Raw genomic sequence first — 22,899 nt, 5'->3', positions numbered from 1 at the left:
TTAAAGGTGTGTACGTAGTGTTTTGTGTACTCCAAAATAAAAGACTATTTGAACGTGGGGACTTTCAAAGTAAAATTCCAGCCTCACTTACGTCATGCTCACAATTTAATATTAAAACATGAGCTCGTTCCACAAAAAAAAAAAAAAAAAAAAACTGTACACACTACCTCTGTGTACGTTTTAATACTATGTACAGTACAAGATTTAAGTTTTTCATACTGACTTTAACACTGCAGTGGAGGCTTGTGATGAGCTACGCACAGGTGTCATACTTCAGTCTTCGAGGGCCAGTATCCTACACGTTTTCAGGGCTTCTCTCATAAACGCACCTGATGTAAATGATTGGGATCATTTTCAAGCTCCTGCAAAGCTTGCAAGTACTCTAAAAATTTTAATCAGGTGAGTTGAGAGAACACATGCAGGATACTGGTCCTCGAAGACTGGAATTTGACACCTATGGGCTACAGTAATGCATGCATAGTAGTAGTCGTAAACTTAGGCTACCCGTTCCTTTGAGTAGCTCAGTTCTCTCCCAAAGCACAACACAGCTCTGCAAGCTTGTGAATTGATATTTCATCTTACATTGCATAATTCACCATTTGATACATGAATGCATCGCTCTTATTTTCAGCTGCCATTTGTAAAATATTAAAGGGCTGGATGAAAACTTTTACGCATCATGCATACGAAGCATTTATGCATGACCCCCTCTCCCCAAAAAAAAGTTTTTCTACACTCAGATAAAGGCACAAGTGTATAAGAAGCATTTATGCTTAACCCCCCCCCCCCCCCCACCCCACACGCACGCGCACACGCACACACAAAATAAATTCTACACTCAATTAAAAGCACAAGTGTTATGCCCCTGAAGTGGAGTATGTTGAAATATAAATATGAGCACCATTTGTTTTCTGATGCTTTAAAACTTCATAGACCATACTGTGAATTTTACCCTCGAAGTATCTTTCCAATAATTGCTTAAATTGAGCAGCTTTAGAACTTCCAGCAAAGACACAAACACACAGAAATGATCACCATGATTTATTATAGATACATCCAGACAGTAATTGCATTACAGCATTTATAAGATAGAAAGAGCAGTCATAAAATGATGGCAACAATATGATGTGCTTTTTAGGACAAGTGTGTTAATGCAGTATTAGTTTGTGCAGAGCTCAACGTTTGCTGTCAAATGTGCTGATTGCTGCTAAATGCTAAACCAACCACCAGTAAAGTTGAGGCAGCATCTTAAAGAGACAGTACACTTATTCTGATGTCCAATATGAACCCCCTGCACCGACATTTGCGTGAAAAAAAAAAAAATCTAAAGTGATAAGCAGCTCATGCAAAGCACCAGTATGAATAATGGTAAAGCCATTTTAGTAGAAAATGATTCAATTTCTAAAAGATTTGGCCGAATAAGAGGATCGATACAGGAGGTAAAAGCTCAATAAGGCTGTTATTTGCATGGCTTTGGTTTCAGCTAATTTTGCAACTGAACTTTAAATCGGAATATTTCCCTTTGCTTGGTCCTGCGCTCACTCGGCCGCCGGCTCGAGCACCTCAGAGGAGACTTCCACCTCCTCGTCACTCTCCAGTCCCGTGCGATTAAGAGTGCGGCGGATGTTCAAATGCACGTCTCCGCGCCTTGACAAAACATACAAAACACAAGTCAGGTGTGAAAACTGACTTTTGGTTACACCTGGGAACTGATCTAAATGCAATCTTTTATTCCTTGTCTGGATTGTGACGAGACGCAAACCTGAGCTTGCTCTTCAGACTGCTGACTTCCCGGTTCATGGCGTCCGCGGACTCTGTGGCGTCTTCCAGTTCTCTCTGCAGCTTCCTGCGGTTGGCGTTTGCTCGCGTCACCTCCTCCTCAGCCTCCTCCAACTGCCGCTTCAGCTGGCGCATGCGGTTGTTGGTCTTGTCGGCCTGCAGAGATTGTTTGTAATTGTGAGTGCCTTTTTTTTTTTTTTTTTTTGAGGACCCTATATTCTTTCATCATTATTGTAAAAGTTATCAAAAGGTTAAGGGAGCATGCCATAAAAAAACTAAATGAAAGCTTATCCGAAATTTCAAAATCACACAAATTGTTAAAACTTTACTTCTTTGAGTGTAAATAAACACAAAAAGGTGCAGTGTTACAAGTGTCCCCAATGTATATAAAATGTAAATGAAAATTTAAAATAGTTTCCTGGAGTTACGCAATTCAAATTGATTTATCAGCCTTGAGATTAACACAAAAAAAAAAGGCCGAGATCTAGATAGTGGTTTCAATGACTTTTCACTCACCTGTCCGCTGCTGTTGCAGACACTGAACATTAACATAGTGCTCTGATACAACAACAAAAAAGAAACTATAGGCAAGGGATGTATCCAAGTCAAACACTACTGAGCTACACTTGAATGTATTAAAAAAAAAAAAGTTTACAACATTACAAAATTCACGGGCACTGTATATGCAAGACATTAAGAAGAAACGGTGCCACCTAGTGGCAAGCTGAAAAACGTTGTCGGCTTACTTGATCCTTGTACTGCTCCGCCGTGCGTCGCTCGTCATCAACCTGCAACATGATCTCCTTAAGCTTCTTCTCAGTTCTCCTGACGAGCCGTGACGCTTGTTGTCGCTCCCTGAATTCCAAAAGGAACATTCAAAGAGAAAATCGACACCAAAATATTTGTACAACGTTTTCTTTTTTTTCCACTGACTTGGACTCAATGTCGAGCTGCTCCTCCAACTGAGCAATCTTAGCCTCCAGCGAAGCGATGTTAGACTTGTACTTGGACTTGATGGTGCTCTCAAGCTCCTGCAGTTTCAGCTTGAGCTCCTTGTTCTGGCGATCTAGCTGCGATCGTGCGCCCTCCAGACGCTGGGCGTTGCTGTGCTCGGCGCTCAGTTCTGTGGTCAGCTGCTCCATCTAAACAAGCGTATCTATTATGTTCTAGTCACCTGAACTTTTTTCCTTTATGTCCCGCTCCCAAAGAAAATGACTATTTGTACCTGCAGTGTGGTTCTCTTCAGACGCTCATTGACCATCTCTGTGTTGAGTAGCTCCTCCTCCAAATCTTCCTCCAGCTGGGCAATCCGAGCCTCCAGCCTCCTCTTCTCTTCGGCCAGCAGAGAACTGAATGATAAATTTAAGGGTGAGACAATTTTGACTGCAAAAAAACCCAAAAAAAAAAAACCTCTCTTTTAGACCTAACCCTTCTGTGAGCCAAAGTAAGCAAAATTGCACTAAACATTTACAAACTCTTCAAGGAATTATGTAAAAGTATGTATGTAAACAAAAGCAGCGAATGAATTAAAAGTTATGGCGGCAGACAAGTAATCTATGAAAATGGGACATTCACTCATTAAGGACCTTAAAGTTTACAACCGCCAAAAGAAAAACATGTCATATAAGTACAGTAGGGTAAAAAGACTGATATCAGTCTAAGAGGGTAAGCAAAAATGCTTGAGTGGAAATGCAAGATTTTTTTTTTTTAATCGTATGTTTTTAAGGGGGAGTGCATCTAAATGTTGCGTGGTATAGGTTAAATTCAAAGTTGATCATTTCAGTTCAAGAAAAAAAAAAGCCCATGGCTAATTTAGTAAATTTGTGGGTTCCAAGCTCAAACTGCTATCATCTTAAATCCTTTATCAAAAGTAGATCAAATACAGCATTCATTTTCATAGAAAAATTAACTGCATGATGAGACTGATGTTTCTTAATTCAGAGCCAAGCCTAAAACAATTATGAAATGAGTTAATTATAATAATAAATAAAAACTCCTACTTTTTAGAGTTGCCATTGTTAATCTCATCCTGTAGCTCATCTCTCTCTGCCTGGATTTGTCTCTTGAGTCTCTCAGCAGTGGCGAGATCCTACAGTGAGCAGAAGATGTTGCGGCTATTATGCAGTTAAATATTGCTAATCCTTTCTTGCGCATCATCCGTCCAAGGCCATTGATTTGCTCTGAAAAGTGTGTATGTGGGGTGGGAGCTTTGCTACCTCCTGGTAATGCAGAGCATCTGCCTCCAAGGCCTTCAGCTTTCGCTCAGTCTCCTTCGCCGCATTGACCGCTTCATCCCGAGACATGCGCAGGTCCTCCAGCTCCCTGACTTGCTCTTTCATTTGGGCCTTTGTGTTGGACGAGCATATCATCAGACGATGTGGTACCGTCAGCATGAAAATGAGCTGGGTTTTGTCTGCTCCTCTCCCCTTTTAAAAGTTTTACCTGCAGCCTCTTAAACTGTTTGATGGCCTCATCTCTGGCCTTGTTTGCCACGTCGATCTGGGTTTCAAGGTCTCCCAAGTCCAGCTCTAACTTCTTCTTGGAGGACAGAGCCTGAGAACGCTGCCTGCGTTCGTCTTCCAGCTCCACTTCCATCCCGCAAACCTGAAGAAAATTCACTAAAAAAATTAATGAAAAGCACCGCTGCGAAGACCAACTTCAAAATAAAAGCTTACTATGGCCGTTGCGTTGGTATACCTATACAAATAAAATTTGATTGATTGATTGACACTATTTGGCTATGGGCCAATAAGAATGAACCACTTGTTGAAATCTTTGTTGTACATAAACAATGTGGCGAAACCCATAGTTCAAAAACTTGTCCTTTTTTATAGGAATTCTTTTGAACTTCATGCCCATTTTGAGAAAGACAATTTTTTGCAGCATAATATTTAGTTGCCGGTATTCTGTATTTCACACTTCAAAACAAATTTAATAGAAAACAGTGTGAAAAACAAACGTCAATGTTACTTCCTGGTGAGGGAGTAAATGTCACCTGTTTGACCAGCTGCTTCCTCCTCTCCTCGCCTTGTTCATCTCTGGCCTGCAAGTCCCGTTCAAACTGGGCCTTCATTGCCTGCATGTTGACCTCCAGACGCAGTTTGGCATCCTCCGTGGCTTGTAGCTCATCCTCCAGTTCCTCCAGCTGAACCTTCATCTCCTCCAGCTGTTGCTCCATGGCACGCTTGGACCGCTCCAGCTCGTGAACCTGTGGATGATGAAGGAATGGAGTCAAAATGATGAAGACATTCTTCCACAGCGTCTCTGTCGCATTTTCTTACACTCTTGCCAACGTCATCCTTAGAGGAGACCAGGTCGTCCATCTCTGCTTTGAGCAGCTTGTTGGTCCGATCTAACTCGTCTTTCATGTCCGTCATGGTCTCCAGCTCACGGGCCAGCGTCAGCGCCCGCGTGTCCTTTTCCCTGGCGTCTGCTTCAGCCCTGTCACGTTCCTCGGCATACTTAGTGGAGATGTTCTTCTCTTCAGCCAGCATCTAAGTGGAGCGTGATGGAGGTGTTAATACAAACCGGAAACAGAAAATGGGTTCAAGTTCCACTATAAACAAAAATGTCCAAATGACAACTGATTGTCGAAGAATCATAATAGACGCTATTTTTATACAGTTTTGAAAGAAATAGTCCCTTCCATGGAGACAAATAGTAACTGGAAACAGCTCTCACTATGATGTCATGCACTTCTAAATTATTGTGAAAAATTTGTGTAAGAAACAATTGTGAAAGAAATTTTCAAGCTTTTATCAGTCAATCTTTGTGGCTTATAAGTAAGTGTCTGTAATACCTGGTCAAACTTTTTCTGTTTCCTGTCCAGGTTGGAGACCACCTGCCTCAGGTTGTCCTGGTCCACCATAAGGTCATCCAGCTCCTGCTGCAAACGGGTTTTGGTCTTTTCTAATTTGTCGTATGCAGCAGTCTTCTCTTCCAGCTGCTGCTGCAATGAGTCGATGTCTCGTTGGGCACGCTTGCGACTCTCCTCTGCGCTTTCCAGGTTGGCAACTTCCTGATCCAGCTTCTTCTTCATGTCAGCCAGCTGAGAATTGCCAAGGTAAAAAAATGAAACATGGCTGAGGGATTAAGTAGAAGAAGCTCTAAGTGAGTGGCCATGTCGCTAACCTGAGCCTGCAGTGAGGACACCTGTTTCTCAACATTCTTCTTTCCTTCCTCTTCTTCCTCCAGCACCTCCCGCAAGTTGTTCTGCTCATCCTCCTGCTGCCGCAAGCGAGTGGAGAGGTTCAGCTTCTGACGGGTCTCCTCTTGGAGCAGCTCCTGCAATTCAATGGGAAAATGCATCTGAAAATGTCCTCACATACTTGAAAGTCCTTAGAAATATTACAGAAAAAAAACAGCAGATAAATGTATACAGTACTGTACATATAAACCTCGCTAGATTGAGAGGGAGTGTATTCCCCCCCCCCAAATAACTGGCATTTTTAGTGCTTAAACTAAAAGTCAGTGGAGGCAAGCTAACTCCACTTTTGAGGCAATGGCATAACTATGCAGCATCATTACTTCTGTTCTTACCTCATTATTTATTTATTTTTCTTTTAAGTACCTGCTTCCAACCTTTGTGCATCCAGTGAAAATCGGCATCACAAAGCTCATCAATCAAATGCTAAGCCATAATCAGCAGCATTTATCTTTTGGGTCAGTACCTGTGTATCCTGCAGCTGGGACTCCACTGAAGAAAGGTCTTTGCTGAGTTTGATATTTTTGCCCTCTGCTTCAGTCAGAAGACTATTGACATTGTCCAGCTCAGACTAAACACATGGAAAGAGAAGGTGTGAAGAGTCCATCGAATAAATATCCCATTGTCTTTAAATAAGTTCGAACCTGCATTTTAGCCATCTTGTCAGCCATCTCCTGCCTCTGCTGTTCACTATCTCCAAATTTGACCTGAAGTTCCTGAACTTGGGCCTCTGCCTTCTTCCGACGATGCTCTGAGTCAGATTTGCCTTGCGTCAGGGTCTTTAGCTCGATCTGTACCTCGTTCCATTCGCTCTCTAAGGCCTGCTTTGATTTCTCCACAGACATCTTGTTCTGTGTGCACATAACCAAGGTTCAACACCTCATCCTGTCACTGGTAAGCAAGAGATCGTTAGGCTCATTACCCGCTTGGCCTGCTCTAGTTGTTCATTGAGTTCGTCAAAAGCCTGGTTGTGTTTCTGTCTCATGTCAGCCATTAACTGCTCATGGGCCCTGGCCTCTTCCTCCAGAGCCTTCTTGAGTTGGGCAACCTCAGTCTCACGTTTGGACCTGGAAGGACGGAGAATAATACACAAATCAGAAAATGCTTATTAACCAATCCGCTGCCATTGACGGCTAAAAATATCAAATGTGCAGTTTTATCGAGATGTGCAATACAGTTACTACTTATTAAAACTCCTGGAAAGCTTTAAATTGTGTCTGTGTGGTTAGGGGCAACCACTAATCGCTCTACACATATGAATTCCATTTACTTTGTCATCAGAACTTTTAGAAGGCACCACAAAAAAAAAAAAAAAACTAACCCTGTATCATGACAACATTTATTGGAAAAGTGAATTGGGGCGTTACCTCAACTCCTGCTGCGCTGCCGTCGAGTCTAAAGTGTCCTCCAACTCAGTCTTGAGCGCTTCCAGTTCCTCTCCCAGATCCCTGCGTAGCTTCTCTGCCTTGGTGCGCGCCTGCTTCTCCAGCTCCAGATCCTCCTGCAGCTCAGAGATCTGAGCTTCCAGCTCCCGGATCTTCTTCTGGGCTGTATTCTTGGCTGCGGCCTCCTCCTCGATCCTGCAGTAAAGAGCAGGTGAGTATGGAGGTAGGCCAAAATGAAGAGAGTCAAAGCACCACCAACTTTGCCAGTGCGGCCAGTAGCTCCTCCTCTTTCTTGGCGAGCTGAGCTTCCAGTTCGGCTATGCGAGCTTGAAGTTCTGAAATCTGGTCATTGAGATCCGTGGAGTCTCCCTCAAGTTTACGGCGGTTCTTTTCCAGCTCCTGGCGCATTTTCTCCTCCTTTCTTAGACGATCTGAAAGTTGGAACCCACAGCCTTTAAAATACGAGCTTCACAATCAGTAATTTAAGGGAAAAAAAAAAACGGTCATATTGGAATGGCTGTAGCGTGTGCACATCCAGCAAAATTAAAACCGCATTATTCCCATTTTATGTCGAATTAATATATAAACTGTAATACATACACTTAAGTCATTCATTCAGTGCTAGATATTTTCAGCTCCTCCTTTATCCTAATGAAGTAACTGGCATTGAAAGACCAGACATTTTAAAATACATCTTCGGGATTGAATGATTTAATTGGATTGATAAACGGTATTAGACCACAACAAAAATTGTTACCCTCCAAATCGGTGATCATGGCCTCATGTTTATTCTTGAGTTTCTGTAAGCTTTTGGATTTCTCCTCCTCCTCTGCCAGGTTGGTTGTAAACTCAGAGATCCTTTCTTCCAAAAGTTTCTTTTCCTAAAGTTGGACAACAAGAAAAACATCAGTTATTCTGATGCATGTGCATGGTGGCACCGATGCCGAGTGGTGATAAGTGCTGTGAAGTGCCTGTGACCTTGTTGAGCTTGTTGTTCTGGTCCTCCAATACCATCAGGTCCTCCTCGATTTTTTTCACTTTGGCATCTGTGGTGACCTTCTCCATCTGGAGCTTTTGTCTTGCTGCTTCTTCCTCATCTAGCTGCTGCTCTAGTTCCTACAAAAAAAAGACCAAAAAAAACTCACATATGAAATTATAAATTGAGATGAATCAAATTCCAGATTAGTTTTACTCACTGTAATATTCTGCATAAGGTTTTTCCTTTCGTTGTGCAATTGGCCAACGCGGTCCTCTTCCTCTTCCAGGCGCGATTCCATCTCGTGAAGGATCTCTTCCAGCTCCTGCTTCTTGCTTGCCAGCCGGGCTCGCATCTCCTCAGCCTCAGCGCACAACTCCGTCTCGGCCTGGAGCTGTTCTTGGAGGGCCAGCTTCTCAGCGTTCATCTGAGGGTCAGCAGGAAAATTACAAGCGAGAGATCATTAGTGAGGTATTTCCATTAAATTCAGAGAATGCCAGTAGGTTTTGTAAGAATTGGAAAAAGGTTTCAATCAAGAATTGTCATGCAAAACGTATTACTACAAGATCCCTAACTGATACTCAAAGAATTTGTGCATGTCTCTGTAGCGTCATTTATCTAGCCATTTTTGTAGGCTTTCAAATTTCAATCAATAAAATAATCCTTAGAAGACAACAAGAAAATAGATTTAATTGCGATTAATCATGGAACGTTCACAAAATAGAATATTGAAAAAATATTACAAAAATTATTTTAAAATGGAGAGTAACTTCAGTTGTGGCTAAACTCAAAAAGTTTGGTTTAACCCTAATGCAAGAAATATTTTACTAAACTGTGTCTAGTGAAATGTCAGGCATCTCATTCCTGTCTGGCATATATTGATTCCTTGTGGCATCTGGCTGGTACCTGCTGTTGCTTGCTCTCATATAGTTGTAGTTGCTCCTCAGCCTGCAACTGCCTCTCTTTGACTTTTTGCAATTCCTCCTCCTTGGCCACCATCTCTTCCTCTTGCCGGGTCACTTGGAGCAGCGGTTTCACCTTTACAAACAAAAAAGCTTTTAGACTGGCAATGTGACTCATTCCAAGAAATGTAACCAATAAGCTTTGATTTAAATTTCTCAAAGTACCTTGGTGAAAAGTCTCCACCAATGCCAGTTTCTGAGTTTGAGGTAGGCCGCACAGTTCCTTTGGATAACTTTCATAGCCATCAACTGTTGCTGTCTCTTGGCAAAGGCTCTGGTCACACACACAAAAAAAACCCCACAAGATTGCAGATTACAAGTTTCTGTGAGAACGCTGACAAACCATTGCCAGAATTCTTCCTTACTTGCGTGCCACGTATCCTCTGCACCAGGCCTGGAAGCTGATGATGACGTCAGTGATCTTCATGTCTCTCTCTTCTTCCAGATGAGCCAGGACACCTGCTCTGAAGAACACCTTACTCTGGCCGATGCGATACAGGTTGGGGTCCAACTCCAGTGCCTTGATCTGAAACAGAGGAGTTTCTTGAGGTCATACTAAGTCATTTACCCCCCTTTGATGTCGGCTTCATACCATGAGCACACATGCTTGCTTGCCATCCATAAAGCCCTTTGGGATGGCATTCGGGGTGAGGATTTCATACCTGGAAAGATTCAATTATAATTTGTTTTCCTCACTTTCTTTTTCTCCAACAGATTTAAGTGAGTGTGCAAGCGTGCTTTACCTCTGTCTGAACTCCTGGAAGACAATGCGGTTGGGGAAGCCCTGTCTGCAGATACGGATCCCCTCTAAGACCCCATTACATCGCAGCTGATCTAGAACCAGGTGAGGCTCTAGTTTCCCTGCCTAAAATGAGTCATAAATCACCAATTACTGTTTAAATGGGGGAAAAAGGAGTCAAATACCAGAATTTATATTTGTTGTGCTAATGATAACAAGAAGTTACATTATTATTGAAGATGCACCAAAATTAAAACATCTGCCTGAAAGAGGCAATACTCGGCCCAAAACCAAAAGTGAATGAATTTTGCAGCAGCCGATCGACTTTGGGACAACACAAGTTACACCTGCACAGGTCTGTATATGATTTATGAAAATGTAATGAAACTGCATACTATGGCTCTGAATATTCTTCAGCGCTTCAATGCTTGTATGAAACGGGACACATTTCAATGTGCTACAGGTTTATTCTTAGTTTGAGTCATTAACATACCAACCACTAGGATAAAAGACAGAACCCTAGTATCAAAGTAATTTCAGCCCCATTCATTTTTCTACATATATTTCAGCTTTTATTGATTTTATTGATAGGAAGCCCACATAATTTTTACTTTTGCAGTAAACGTTCGGTGCATTGGACTTTCAAGGTCTGGTGGGTTCATTTTGAAGTTGACTTTTCAAAAATGCTGTTGTGTGACATGATCCTTATCCTCCCTGGTAGGTCTTTTCTCACCCATCTCCTGCGTACTTGTAAGAAATTCAGTCAAGACGCTTGCTGGTTTTTGGACGTATTGTACATCGCAATTTTTTTGTCTGTTTTTGCCAAAGATTTGGTGTATATCAAGGTACATTATTATTATTATAAGATTGATGAATTGTCCCTTGAGCTATAAAAAAAAAAATAGCTAAAGACAACCAGAAAAATCCTTTGAAAGATTATAACCCTAATTAAGAAGGATTGTAATGGCTCCTGAAACCTGAAATAGTCTCTCAATCTTTTTCTATTAACTGTTTTGACAGTATGATAGTGAAGACCACAATGAGTAGTCATGTATTATCTTTGTAAAGACAGAATCAAAAATCTGCAATTGGCTTCGGATATAGATTAAAAAAAAAAAAAAGAATAAAAATAACCTTTTTCTCATGGTTGGGAATGATGCAGCGAACAAAGTTTGGGTTGGTGTTTCTGAGCGTGGCCATCAGGTTTCCAAGCTGCTCCTTGTACAGTTGGCCCACGGTGCGGAACATGCCTTTACGAGTTTTGAACGCACCGTGCATGGAGTCTGACATTCCCGCTACTTTATCCAAGCCCACAATACGGTCGACTGCAAAAACAAGGAATGTTTAAAAGCAATGATATGACGACAATTACACTTACAGTGCACATGCTGCTAATTTGAATGGACACCTGATTGTCCTTTTTGCAAATTTCACTCACCATCTCTCCACAGGTCAGCTGTAAACTTGTCAGTGGACTGGTTGAGCAATGTGGCCACACACTCATTAAGAGGATCCATGTTTTTCATCAGCCATGCATCCGCCTTGTAGTCCACCTATTGCAAGAGAATGCATCTTTATACAGACCCAAAACTGCATGTTATTTCTAGACGTAAGTTACTTACACATAACAGTCTAAGGCAAACAAATTTATTACTTACCTTGCCAGCATAGTGGATAATGCAGAAGTCAGCATCATCCTTGAGCTTCTTGGGTTTCTGGAACTTGGGGTGCGTTCCCTGCTCCTGAACCACTTTGTCCACAAATGTCTTGTCCGTGGCCTTGGGGAACCAGCACTCTTCATCCAGCAGAGACAAGATGCCAGGAGGTCCAGACTGCAATCGATAGAGGAAGAGATGAGAGTGTCAGTCTTTCACGTAACATGTCATGCATGATATTTGGCTAGAGATGCTGAACTTCCATTGAAGAAAAACTGGGAGAAAAACTCAACTGGGAAACATGTGAATAGGCAGTGAAATGAAAGACTAGTACTGTATGTCCAAACTGCAAGATGTTGTAGGTGAAGGGTCACATGACTCAGAGAAAAAGGTTGGCAGACTTCCCCTTCGCAAAAGTTAAAAAATAATGTCATGACCTAAACCAGCTGGAGTAACATTTTAATAATTGCTTTACTCTATTTGGCCAAGGCCAAATGGGGAATTTGTTTACAAATAACTTCTAGTGAAGTCAACTTTAGTTGAGAAACCAATTAAAATAGCACTAAGTTTAGCTGAATGAATAATCAATTGAGTTAGTGTATGAAGTTAAATAAAACGATTCAGGTCACATATAAAGGTAATACTACATAAAATGGGTGACTAAAAAGGTAGAGTACATTAAATAAAGCTAATACTGAATACATAAATTTAGTTGATTAAATAAAAGTCAATTATGTTGAGCAAGTTAACTGTATAGCTGTAACATAGGGAACAAGAGGAAGCATATACAACTTTTTTTGTTGATAAATGTAGCAGCCTATATGTATATTGGCTGTATAGAAACAGACAACTATTGCTCAATGTAGTTTACTTGATTGGAAAATGTTGCTGAAGTAATGCTAAGAAAGCAAAAGAAATGGTAAAGTAAGAAATGTATCTTTTGAACAGTGAGGCAAATGTGTCATCCATCAGTATGTGGACAGTGCAGCTTGACAAGTGCCAAACATGTGACGGCTCACATGTTTCTCAATGAGGTCGATGCAGGGCTGCAGGTCGAGGCCAAAGTCGATGAAACTCCAGTCGATACCCTCCCTCTGGTACTCCTCCTGCTCCAGGATGAACATGGTGTGGTTGAAGAGCTGCTGCAGCTTCTCGTTGGTGTAGTTGATACACAGCTGCTCGAAGGAGTTCAGCTGCAGGGAGAAAACGTGTGTGACAATGATCGTGTCAGGTCACTCAATGTACCTATACCATTCGTTGCGGTGAGGACACCTCACCTCAAAGATCTCAAAGCCGGCGATATCCAGGATGCCGATGAAAGAGGCTCCCTGCCTCTTGGTCTTGTCCAAAGCTTTGTTAATCCTCATGACCAACCAACGGAACATCCTCTCATATGACGCCTTGGCCAGGGCCTCCACAGCAAATTCGGCCTGCTCCTGAGTCTGAGCCTTCTGGACGTAGTCGCGGCCCACCTAGACAGAGAGAAGACGCGCCAAGATCAGGAAACGGTTGGGCATTGAATTAACCTTAAATATTAATATTAACCTTGATACGTGGTGACAAAATGGCTCGAGTGAAGTCTGTCACATTGATGCCCAGCAGGTGAGACACTTTTTGTGCAGCTGCGCGGTGAACAGGGTATGCAAATGGAAGTTAGGGATTGATACAAGTAAGCAAAAGGTGACTTAGAAAATGTACCGGTGTTATCAGGCATGGATGCCTGGTCAGAGTGACGCTCCTTCTTGAAGGACATGTTTCCCAGCTGCAGGACAGCAGACACCACCTTCAACAGGCCTGAGGAGAACATTCACAGACGGAGAATATCGTAGAGCACTTTCAAAATCAAGCCGAACTTTACCAGCATAATATGACGCATGTCAAATTTACAGAATATGAACCATACAGCGTGCAAGCCCATTTCATCCAACAATTTGAAAGACGCTTCTTTACGTTTTTTGGTCCATGGTAAGCATGGCACACAGTCACTAAACCTTTCACACTTAAACTCATTCAATCCCAAAGACGTTTTAAAGACTTCATACATTAAATCCCAGGTACTTGTTTTTTTGTGCAAGTATTTGGTGCAAGGGAGGTCTAAAAACGGTTAGTACTAAATCAATTAAGCAATGGCTTATTTCCATAGGTTGATTCTCATTCAATTTTCATTATTTGTGCATCGCCGCCCTCATCAAGCATAACCACAACTCAGTAAATGTTTTGTCATCTGCCAGTAGCTGCTTCGCATATGCACCATTATATTGCAGTCTTGATGAAAATGGGTGAATATTTGCTCACTATGTTGGTCACCTTATTTTGGGGAAAAGTTACATTTAGTTTCCTTTATTTTTTAATAAGACATTCAGAAACTCTCATATTGTAGAAAAATGCAATGCTGCCATTAGGAATCCTCTTAGGAAAAAGTTTGAGGGTTTTTTTCTTTTTTGATATTCTAAAACATACCAACTCTTTCCTCTTCCGGGATGCTCATGATCTGGAAGGCCTCCATGGTTTCCGAGAACATGTCCTTGTCCTGTTGCCCAGGAATTGTCACGTTGCCATTGGACAGGAAGCGGTACTTGCTGTAGTCTTCCAGACACAACTCGGCTGAACACGGGAAAAAAAAAAAAAAAGAAGCTGATAAAACTACGTCTAATACAATCTGCCATTTCCTCATCATATGCTCAACTGTTCATGTGATAGATAGATATATTATATATGTAATGGGAGTGGATGAGGGGGTGAGAAGTGCTCACAGCGTAACTTGTCTCCTGCACCACTCAGCATGTAGTAAAAAACGTGAAAACTTCTCTCCTCTTTGGCCTGTCTGATGGCCCGAGACTTCTCCAGCAGGTCTGGTAACAATAAGGTCAAGGACAGACAACAAAAAAAAAAAAAAAAAAAAAAAAAAAAGAGCCAGCCAAGTATAACCACAAATTCGTAATTTAGAGGAAGCTGAAATATCATAATTTGAAATGCTGTACACACAGGAACTTTGAAATTCACAATGTGTATATCTTAGGAACGTGGCAAAACTCGGCAGAAAACATATGACTTCTACGCATGGACAGCTCGGTACTATATGGTTTACACACATAGAAATCAATTTGTAAAATCAAACAAATAGAACATTAACCATGTTTGCAGCCCCTCATTTTCAGCCCCTCATTTTAATCTTCAAGGTTTCATCCCATTAGTGTGTATATATTAAAAGCAGAATGCAGACTGACCTATAGCAACTCATCTCCAATTGTTACATTTAATTAATTTATATTTTAGTCAAGATTTTTTATGGAGCAGATTTTAGATCTCTCTTGTCTAGGGTACATGGGCTCCCTCTAGTGGTATGCAAACTAATCTATCAGACTAGAGTTCCATTGTGTTTAACTGAGTTGTGGACATTGTTTTGTTTTTAAAAACATAGTATTTCCGTAGGGAGATATTTAGCTTCATGCAATTTATTTCAATTCAATGATTAATCAAGTTTTTCTCCCCCACTTTATTGAACCACTTTGTTCAAGTTCAAACTGTATCTTAGCAATTGTATGACAGACTTGCGGTTGCCTAAAAATTGCCTGTGATGTCATAAAGCCCAATTTGGTGCAAAAGGATACAAGTTTCAATGTTGGCTCCAACGATGTATCCATTCACATCAAAGTTGATCCTGATGAATTTTCCCTACAAGAAAAAAAAACATTCATGTTAAGATAAAAGTGGTCCCCAAAAAGTATTTTCGGGAAGATTTAAGCCATGCTTACAAATCTAGAAGAGTTGTCATTTTTGACAGTTTTGGCATTTCCAAAGGCCTCCAGAATGGGGTTGGCTTGCAGAAGCTGCTTCTCCAGCTCCCCCTGACACAAAAGACACAACATCAGTTAGAACAAGAAAGGCAAACTTGGCAGATGACAGCTACACCCTGCCATTTTCTACAGACGACCATGCCATCCATGCAGGCGTACAGGTTGGATAACATGACACCCCCATCCCCCTGAGGCAGCAAACGCAACATTACATTGTGAAACACGCACATAAAAACATGGCTGCTGGCAGGGGTGTGGCAGGCTCACCTCATCTTGTACAAGATGACATCAAAAATCTGCAGACTTTGTCCCTCCCCACCCATTTTTTTTTTGCATGGAAAGATAAAAAAAAACTGATCTGTACCTACCTTAAAAAGTACCTTCAATTTTTAATCATGCTGGCTTTTTCTTTTAGGCAGTTGATGCTATTTGTTAATTAAGCAGCTTTGAAGCAGTTAGACATTTACATAGTAGAGCTGCTAGCATCTTCAATCTTCTGCTCTCTAACAGTTCTTGAACGCCAGTCAAGATATTAAGTGAATGAATCCATTTCATTGACAACAGCCAAAGACAACACAAGCTGACATGCGTAGGGAGACCGATTAACTCACATGTGACAGAACTGTGCAGCCCTGGAGAGACAAAGGTAAAAAGATATCATCTTTAAAGAGCAAACAAATAATCAGAGAGCACACGCGTGAGGTAAACATGCCAAGACCTGAAAGAGGAATGTGCTCGGGTAGATTGAATGATTGAGTCGAACAAAACAAGGTAAAGCGAAACGACATGGCAAGACCAAGACAGAGACACAGAAATGAATGCAGACCTGATCCTTCTTGGACTTAAAAGATGAAGCGACATAGGCCAGATACTGAATGACCTTCTTGGTATTCTCGGTTTTTCCTGCTCCAGATTCGCCACTGGAAAAGTAAACAGAGTTAAAAAAGAAAAAGAAAAATCCATCTCATGCAGCAGCATGTTTACTGGCCTGTTTTATTCGCATGGGTTAAAAAATAAATAAACCATGATGGAGCCTTTTCACAAACCAGGAGAAATGTGACTTACGTGCAAAGGATGGATTGATCCTCACGATCTGGAGACAGGAAAAAAAAAACATGAATGCAATTAATAACAGAGAAAGTGTTAAATGTTTATCAACCTGCCATGTCTAATCTACACTATCTGCACAAAAATATTGTGACTTGTGGAAATGACATCTCCAGGAAGTGACACAAGAAGTTGAGAAGACTTTTGAAGACTCAGTTAAAGTGCAGGAAACATCACTGATATTGGAGCTAAGAGCCTTCCTTGTCAGTTTTCACATTTTTTGTGTATTAAAGCTATAGCAAGCAAAATAATCTGCTTCCTCAATGACAACTGTAGCTCGACGTTTGTGTGTGTGTATCTGCATACCCTGCATCATGCTCCTGTAGGCTGTGTCTGTGATGGCGTAGATGTGAGGTGGCATCTCGTGCCTCTTCTTTCCCTTGTACATGTTGATGATTTCCTCAGAGTAGATGGGTAGAAATTTGTATGGGTTGACCACGACGCAAAAGAGGCCTGAGTAGGTCTAATGTGGTAGAGGAACATATAACATAACAATGTGTCAGATTGTGATTAATCAATTTGTCAAAGTAAAAAGCGTTATTTCTTTTCAATCATGTTCATCTTATTTTCAATCTCAAATTTTAAGATTTCAGTATGCTAGTTAGATCCCTTTTAGGTATCTGGCTTCTTGTGCTTGAGTTGTTGGGGGTTGGGAAAACAAGGGTCAAAGCCAGTGAACACTGATTGGCTGTCAAGGAAGAGACTTTGCTTACTACAGAAGCAGCTCAAGTTTAGCCTTCCACATAAATGCAAAGCATAAAATGTTATTTTTAATTATTTTGGAAATTGCAAAAAGTAAACCGCATTAATCCTGATGGGACTAAACTAAAAGTTGCAGCTAGCTCTTTTAATCAGAAATGTTTAGGTGACATGAAAAAGGTACTAATATGATTAATTACGGATCAGAATTACTTAATCTCTAAATAGCATTAGTTAAAGCATGGTGCCACGATTGAAATGTGAGAAAACCCACGTAGATCAGTCCGGAGTAGTAGCGTTCTTTGAGGTTGTGCAGCACTGAGGCTTCGTTGAGGCAAGTGAGCTCAGCCATGTCCTCCACTTTGTTGAACTTGGGTGGGTTCATCTTCTGGATGTCATCCTTGTTGATCTTCACCTGAAGTTTGAAGTGCATCAGAAAAGCTAGCCGAGACGCCCCACCGGCCACACACGCTCAATTTTTACCTTTTTGCCCGAGTCGCTGAGCTCCACGACGCATTCCTCACCCAGCTCCTCCTTGATGGACCCCGCTTCGAAGCCCAGTTTTTCCGAGGGCACCCATACCTGCTTCTTGCTGGCCCAGTCGGCCTGAACAAGCGGGTCGCTAACCCCGCTGCGGTCTCCATACAGGTACTTGTCTGCGTCACTCATGGTAGCTGTAAAGCAAAACATTTCACTTTAAAAAGAGGAAAGCTAGTGGGAAAATTACAAGTTATATTTTATACAGTTGCAAAAAAAAGTAAACAATCTAGTTCCAATATTAACGGCTCCACATAGCCTTTCATTAATATACCATGATATAAGTCTAGCACACACAATACAATGACATCCAGTCAATGCGAAACTTCACAGTTCTCCAGATTATTAAGCGGAAAATAATTCAAAAGTTTTTCATGACTTAAAAAAATGAAAAAAATACCCACTGCAATTCTACACCACCACAGTGAAACACACAAAAAAAACAAAATGAAAACCGTTTCATTAGTCTAAAAGAAGAAATAATAAAATGCTAAAATGCCAACAGTTGGCAACAACATGGCAAGATAGAAACCAGAGACAAAAAAGGCATAAAGATAAATTATTGTATCTTGCTGAAATTCAACATGCTTGGCTTGCTAGCAGATAGCTCAGGGAAAGCCAGGATGCCCTGAATGAGCTGAACATCCTGTCACATATTGAATTGCTGGAGAAGTGTGCCAAATCATAAGTAAACCGGCAATATACAGTACATCTTCAATCTGAATGTGTTGAACGGTTTAAAGTTGGACCGAATGAGATATATAAATTGAGAAATATAAAAAGATGCATTCAACTGGTAACATTTCTATTTTCACTTCAATGAAAATAGTTGATTTTTTTTTTTAATATTTGGGCTAAATGTACAGTTTATATTTAACTGCTTGTTACGGCATTTTGGAAAACAAAAATAAAATCGACCTCTGTATCACCTCGCCCGATTTTCACAGAAATCATCCTGGGAGTCTTTTTTGCGTAATCGCGGCGCCGAACAGAATGACGGGAAGGAACAAGTAAGCCGTAAGCTGATGAGTGTCATTGTCTTTGAGGGCTTGCCAAATTTGTGGTGAAAATGTCAACACCGGACTGATGGAGACCTTTTCAACACGTTCCGTTTATTTAAGGGCGGTAGGACCTGCGATGTTGGGTTTTGATTTGAAACCATTTCAAAAATGGCTAAAACATGGTTAAGTATGCTCAGAAAATGTCTTCCATCTCCCCAAATTGTACGAGTGAAAATATTACTCATGAAATGACCACCACCACTCCATCTCCAGTTGTTGCCGTCATCTCCATTACCATAAATAAAAAAACAAAAAAATCTTTCCCAGGTCCCGATGGAGGTAGATGGAGAAAGACTTTGTAGGCAGGAATGTCGGGAAGGAACAGGCCCGGGCAAGGAGAGAAATGTCATTACTCTTTCCTGGGCCACACCCAACCTTTATCAAGTAAGGAACCATATTTGGTAGTGTTTCAAGTGGACACAGGCCTCACTACAAATCTCTGCGGCTTGATCATCCTCACTGGCGTCTTGGCAATCTGAGCAAGCAGGAGGAGGATACAACCTGGTCTGGTTGCAATTGTGGCCCACCATTTAGCAGCCCGCAGCTAATATAGAAAAAGATTTTGACATGGTTCGTAATTCTCTTATAAAAACAATAATGTTTTTTAATGGTAAGGCAGCATTAAGAGTGGGGAAAAAAATCTAATTTGCCTCATCATCTTCAACAGAAAGCCTTGACAAAGCAGTTTTTAAAACAATAACTACATTATACAAGCAGATTGTAATTGTTTGCTTGATTTTTACTCTTTTTAATATGTTTAAAAAAATACTAAAGTGGCACTGATGTCTTTTTAATGTTCTGTACACAGCCCTCAGTGGAAAAAAATTGACAACCCCGATTCAGAGTCTTCAACTACCTCAACAAGAGAAGACAGAAAGAAACGACTCGCAAGCAAGGGAAGAACATGCAAAATCTACACACCGGCCGGCACGAGTTTCAAAACCAGAACACATGTTCCTGAAAAGGTTATGATGAAATACAAAAACCTTTTTTAAAGTACTACTCATCCCTGCCCTAAAAGTTCATTTCCACCAGTTTAACAGTATTAAACATAGTTCAATGGTTTATATCAAATGTGAAAGATGCGAACTCTGATACCTCAACTATGTCATTTCTTATTCAATGTTAGCAGTGAGATAGCATCGTTTCTTGTTAGGACCATGTGTAATGCTTGTTTTTTTAGTTTGATTTATCAGTAATCATCAAGTGGTTCAACCTACAGACCTACAGTATTTTTAAAAGAGTGTTGGGGGGGGGGGGGGGGGGTATTCAAAAAGTGTGGCACACATGTCTATTAAACTCTGGAACTACATTTGTAGTGGCATCGCTTGGCGCATTTTATCCAAGAACATATGTTTTATTTCTTTATTTCATCTGCTGGAAAATTGTGTCACTATTGACAAAATGTGTTCATGAAAATTTCATGAACCTTCACAGGTTCTTGTCCTATTTGATACCTACTAAATGTCAACAAATTGCAGAAATAAATAACAGCTACTGTTGGGACTACTGCTACTATTATGTACACTGAATCTACTGCGTTATCTAAGGATAAAGGGATCAGGTCAGTGGTCATTTGTCTCATGCTCACACATGAACAATAAGTGGAGGAGGAAGAGGAGGAGGCTGTTGAGGAGAAGAAGAGGCGGCTGCCATGTTTTCGGCAGATGATGCCTCACGAAGTGCAGGAAGCAACAAAACAAGGAGGTCACCATCCCGAGTGAACAGCGGGGGTTAGAACGGACGAGGTCGTAAAACAAACAGCGTTTGATTGCCCGCAAAGACGTCTTTAAGAATGAAATACAATAGGTGCTCTAGTGAATAAAATTGAATCTTAATTTGTCACCACGTCCGCTTTGATGGCGACAAATTTCCCATAGCTCTTTAACCTCCACGAGTGCGAGGGTCCAAAAATGCACATTTAGGTATTGATACGCTTAAGAGGCCTTATCTGTAACTCTTGAACTGTTGAAATGTCATCAAAACATTTGTTTAAACATGTGACTGTTTCAGCGGGAAATCTCTCCATGGAGGTGCAAGTCCAAACATACCTTCATTTAAATCATCACGGTTCGACATATTTATTCATTCATCCATCCATCCATCCATTTTCTTAGCCCTTTATTTTAAAAATATTGCACAATAGTACAACATTTTTTTTTTTTTTTTTTTTATAAAAGTGTGTTTGGACCAATTTAAACACCATTAAGATGCGGTTCTTGACCAAAAGAGTAGTAATTTCTATGGATATGCGTTAGGTCCATCCATTTTGACCCCCACATAAAGTAAGGAGCCAAATATGTGTCGTCATTGTGTGTTGAGTCCAATTTGACCCATTAACCAAATATGGCTCCTCGCCTTATTGCATTGGTTTAACATACTGCTAGGTTAATACAATCTTACTCAAATAGTAGGACAGACTGACCTGTAACTTTAGTATGAAAGTTGAATAAAAATTGAATATTTATTGAAAGTTGATTTGTGTCGCTTTTTTTTGTTCACATTAAAAAGGATATAGCTTTAGGCAAACAAATACAATCTTTATAGATAATGATCTCATTAAGTCACCAAGGTGAATGGTGAGGTGCACAAAATGTTTTCTCTGTCCTAGGAGGGACTTTGCAAAAATTAAGAAGCGCTGACTTAATAGCAGTTACCCATGTCATGTTTAACTTGGTGACAAAATAAATCCAAAAAAGTGAGGCAGTCTAAATGTTAAAATGTGACAACAATTTAGTTTGTTGAATGTGTGAGGTCCTGTCTTAAAATGTTCAAAATAAGAGACATTATTCTCGTAGGCTTATGATAAAAATTAAAATAGGGGAGTCATCTTCCTATAGTAATTGGAGTACGATTGAATCCTATAGTGTGACCAACTATTATTCTTTTTTTTTTTTTTTTTCAGTACAGTTAAACCTTGCTACATATGGGCGCTAGGCACTTGGCTATCATACGAAAAGCAGAAATCTGCATTTAGTGGACGCCATTTGAATTAATTGGAAAATGTGTATACACTAATAATAATAATAATAATTGGTTGTTCTACGTTTAAGGAAAAATAAGCAAACATAAGACAAAAATTGAAGATTCCCGACCCTTAAAAATTCTTGCTCATATTCATCATCCATCCGAGGTCAAATTTCCAGTCAACACGTGTACCCCGAGGGTATACACACACACACACACACAAACACAAGGGTGTGCCCTACTTATTTGCAACCGATTAAGTCAATAATCTACCTTAAAAAAAAAACGATAAAAATCGATCCCTGCAGACAAAAGCAGAAACAACAAAGCTCAACAGACAACAATCTTTAAATTGTAAACATACCTGAATCGAAAAGCTCCATGTTGCTACAGAAACTGGACCCACATGATTTCCTGAACTGTCGCTGTGAGCAATACTGACTTTAGAGGTAAATAAACATTTCGGGCTGTCTGTCTGATGACAAAGTTCCCACTTATTTCCTTTGAACAACGTCACAAAGACAAAGCGTCCTTTGAAATGCAACGAGAAAACGAAAGCAGGGGGGAATGGAAGATGTTATAAAGTGGGATGCTAAATTAAGCGTTGTCGTACAAACTTTTTTAGCGTTTTGCGGACACAAGTGCGCATGCGCAGAGCTTTAATTTGTCTTATGAACAACACCTGCTAACAGTTTTTCATTTATCTGTCTACGTTGTTTTTAATTAACATTCCAAGACTGTATACGTATGAAATGAATAAAATAAATAAAATATTTTTTTTATTTGTGCTTGTATTTTTTAAATGTCCTTACCTGCTTTGTGAGCCACTGGAGGTGAGAGCGATTCGTCGTCTCTTTTGTGTCCGTGTTCAAGGGTGCAGATGTCGCGCTGGTGCCAGCTGTGGATCCGCTGGAAGGTCGGCCTCTCTTCTCGTCTCTGCGAGCTCCTGCTGCGCAGACGACGGACGCTTTGCGACTGTTCAGCTGCAACACTTTTATTTTTTTCCAGCAGGTGAGCCGAAAAGAACGCCC

At 40.7% G+C, this 22,899-nt stretch overlaps 1 protein-coding gene across 2 annotated transcripts; it reads right to left on the bottom strand.

Annotated features, from left to right (window-relative positions):
- Nucleotides 1–1,028: 1,028 nt before the first annotated feature.
- LOC148421409 (myosin-9-like) lies at nucleotides 1,029–22,824 on the bottom strand. Of its 2 annotated transcripts, none has more exons than XM_088419265.1 (43): nucleotides 22,681–22,824; nucleotides 17,787–17,977; nucleotides 17,578–17,718; nucleotides 16,911–17,067; nucleotides 16,563–16,590; nucleotides 16,324–16,417; nucleotides 16,109–16,129; nucleotides 15,456–15,548; nucleotides 15,312–15,375; nucleotides 14,454–14,552; nucleotides 14,161–14,304; nucleotides 13,399–13,494; nucleotides 13,246–13,322; nucleotides 12,978–13,172; nucleotides 12,720–12,893; nucleotides 11,704–11,877; nucleotides 11,484–11,598; nucleotides 11,180–11,370; nucleotides 10,050–10,171; nucleotides 9,899–9,968; nucleotides 9,672–9,832; nucleotides 9,472–9,580; nucleotides 9,251–9,382; nucleotides 8,565–8,771; nucleotides 8,347–8,484; nucleotides 8,126–8,249; nucleotides 7,628–7,799; nucleotides 7,351–7,563; nucleotides 6,906–7,050; nucleotides 6,628–6,834; nucleotides 6,450–6,554; nucleotides 5,911–6,063; nucleotides 5,579–5,827; nucleotides 5,061–5,273; nucleotides 4,775–4,987; nucleotides 4,222–4,383; nucleotides 3,996–4,124; nucleotides 3,780–3,868; nucleotides 3,005–3,128; nucleotides 2,713–2,921; nucleotides 2,526–2,634; nucleotides 1,763–1,935; nucleotides 1,029–1,647 (listed from the first exon to the last, which is right to left on the bottom strand). In XM_088419265.1, the coding sequence occupies exons 2-43, from the start codon at nucleotides 17,970–17,972 to the stop codon at nucleotides 1,539–1,541; spliced, it is 5,886 nt and encodes a 1,961-aa protein (XP_088275391.1). In that variant the 5' UTR covers nucleotides 17,973–17,977; nucleotides 22,681–22,824; the 3' UTR covers nucleotides 1,029–1,538. The 2 variants fall into 2 exon arrangements, with proteins under 2 accessions (XP_088275391.1, XP_088275390.1); XM_088419264.1 differs by lacking the exon at nucleotides 22,681–22,824 and adding an exon at nucleotides 22,233–22,304.
- Nucleotides 22,825–22,899: the final 75 nt, after the last annotated feature.

The sequence above is a fragment of the Hippichthys cyanospilos genome, chromosome 7 (genome assembly GCF_059441005.1).
Source record: "Hippichthys cyanospilos isolate Australia breed blue-spotted pipefish chromosome 7, RoL_Hcya_1.0, whole genome shotgun sequence".
NCBI lineage: Eukaryota > Metazoa > Chordata > Actinopteri > Syngnathiformes > Syngnathidae > Hippichthys > Hippichthys cyanospilos.
This window is presented reverse-complemented; position numbering and strand designations above follow the sequence as displayed.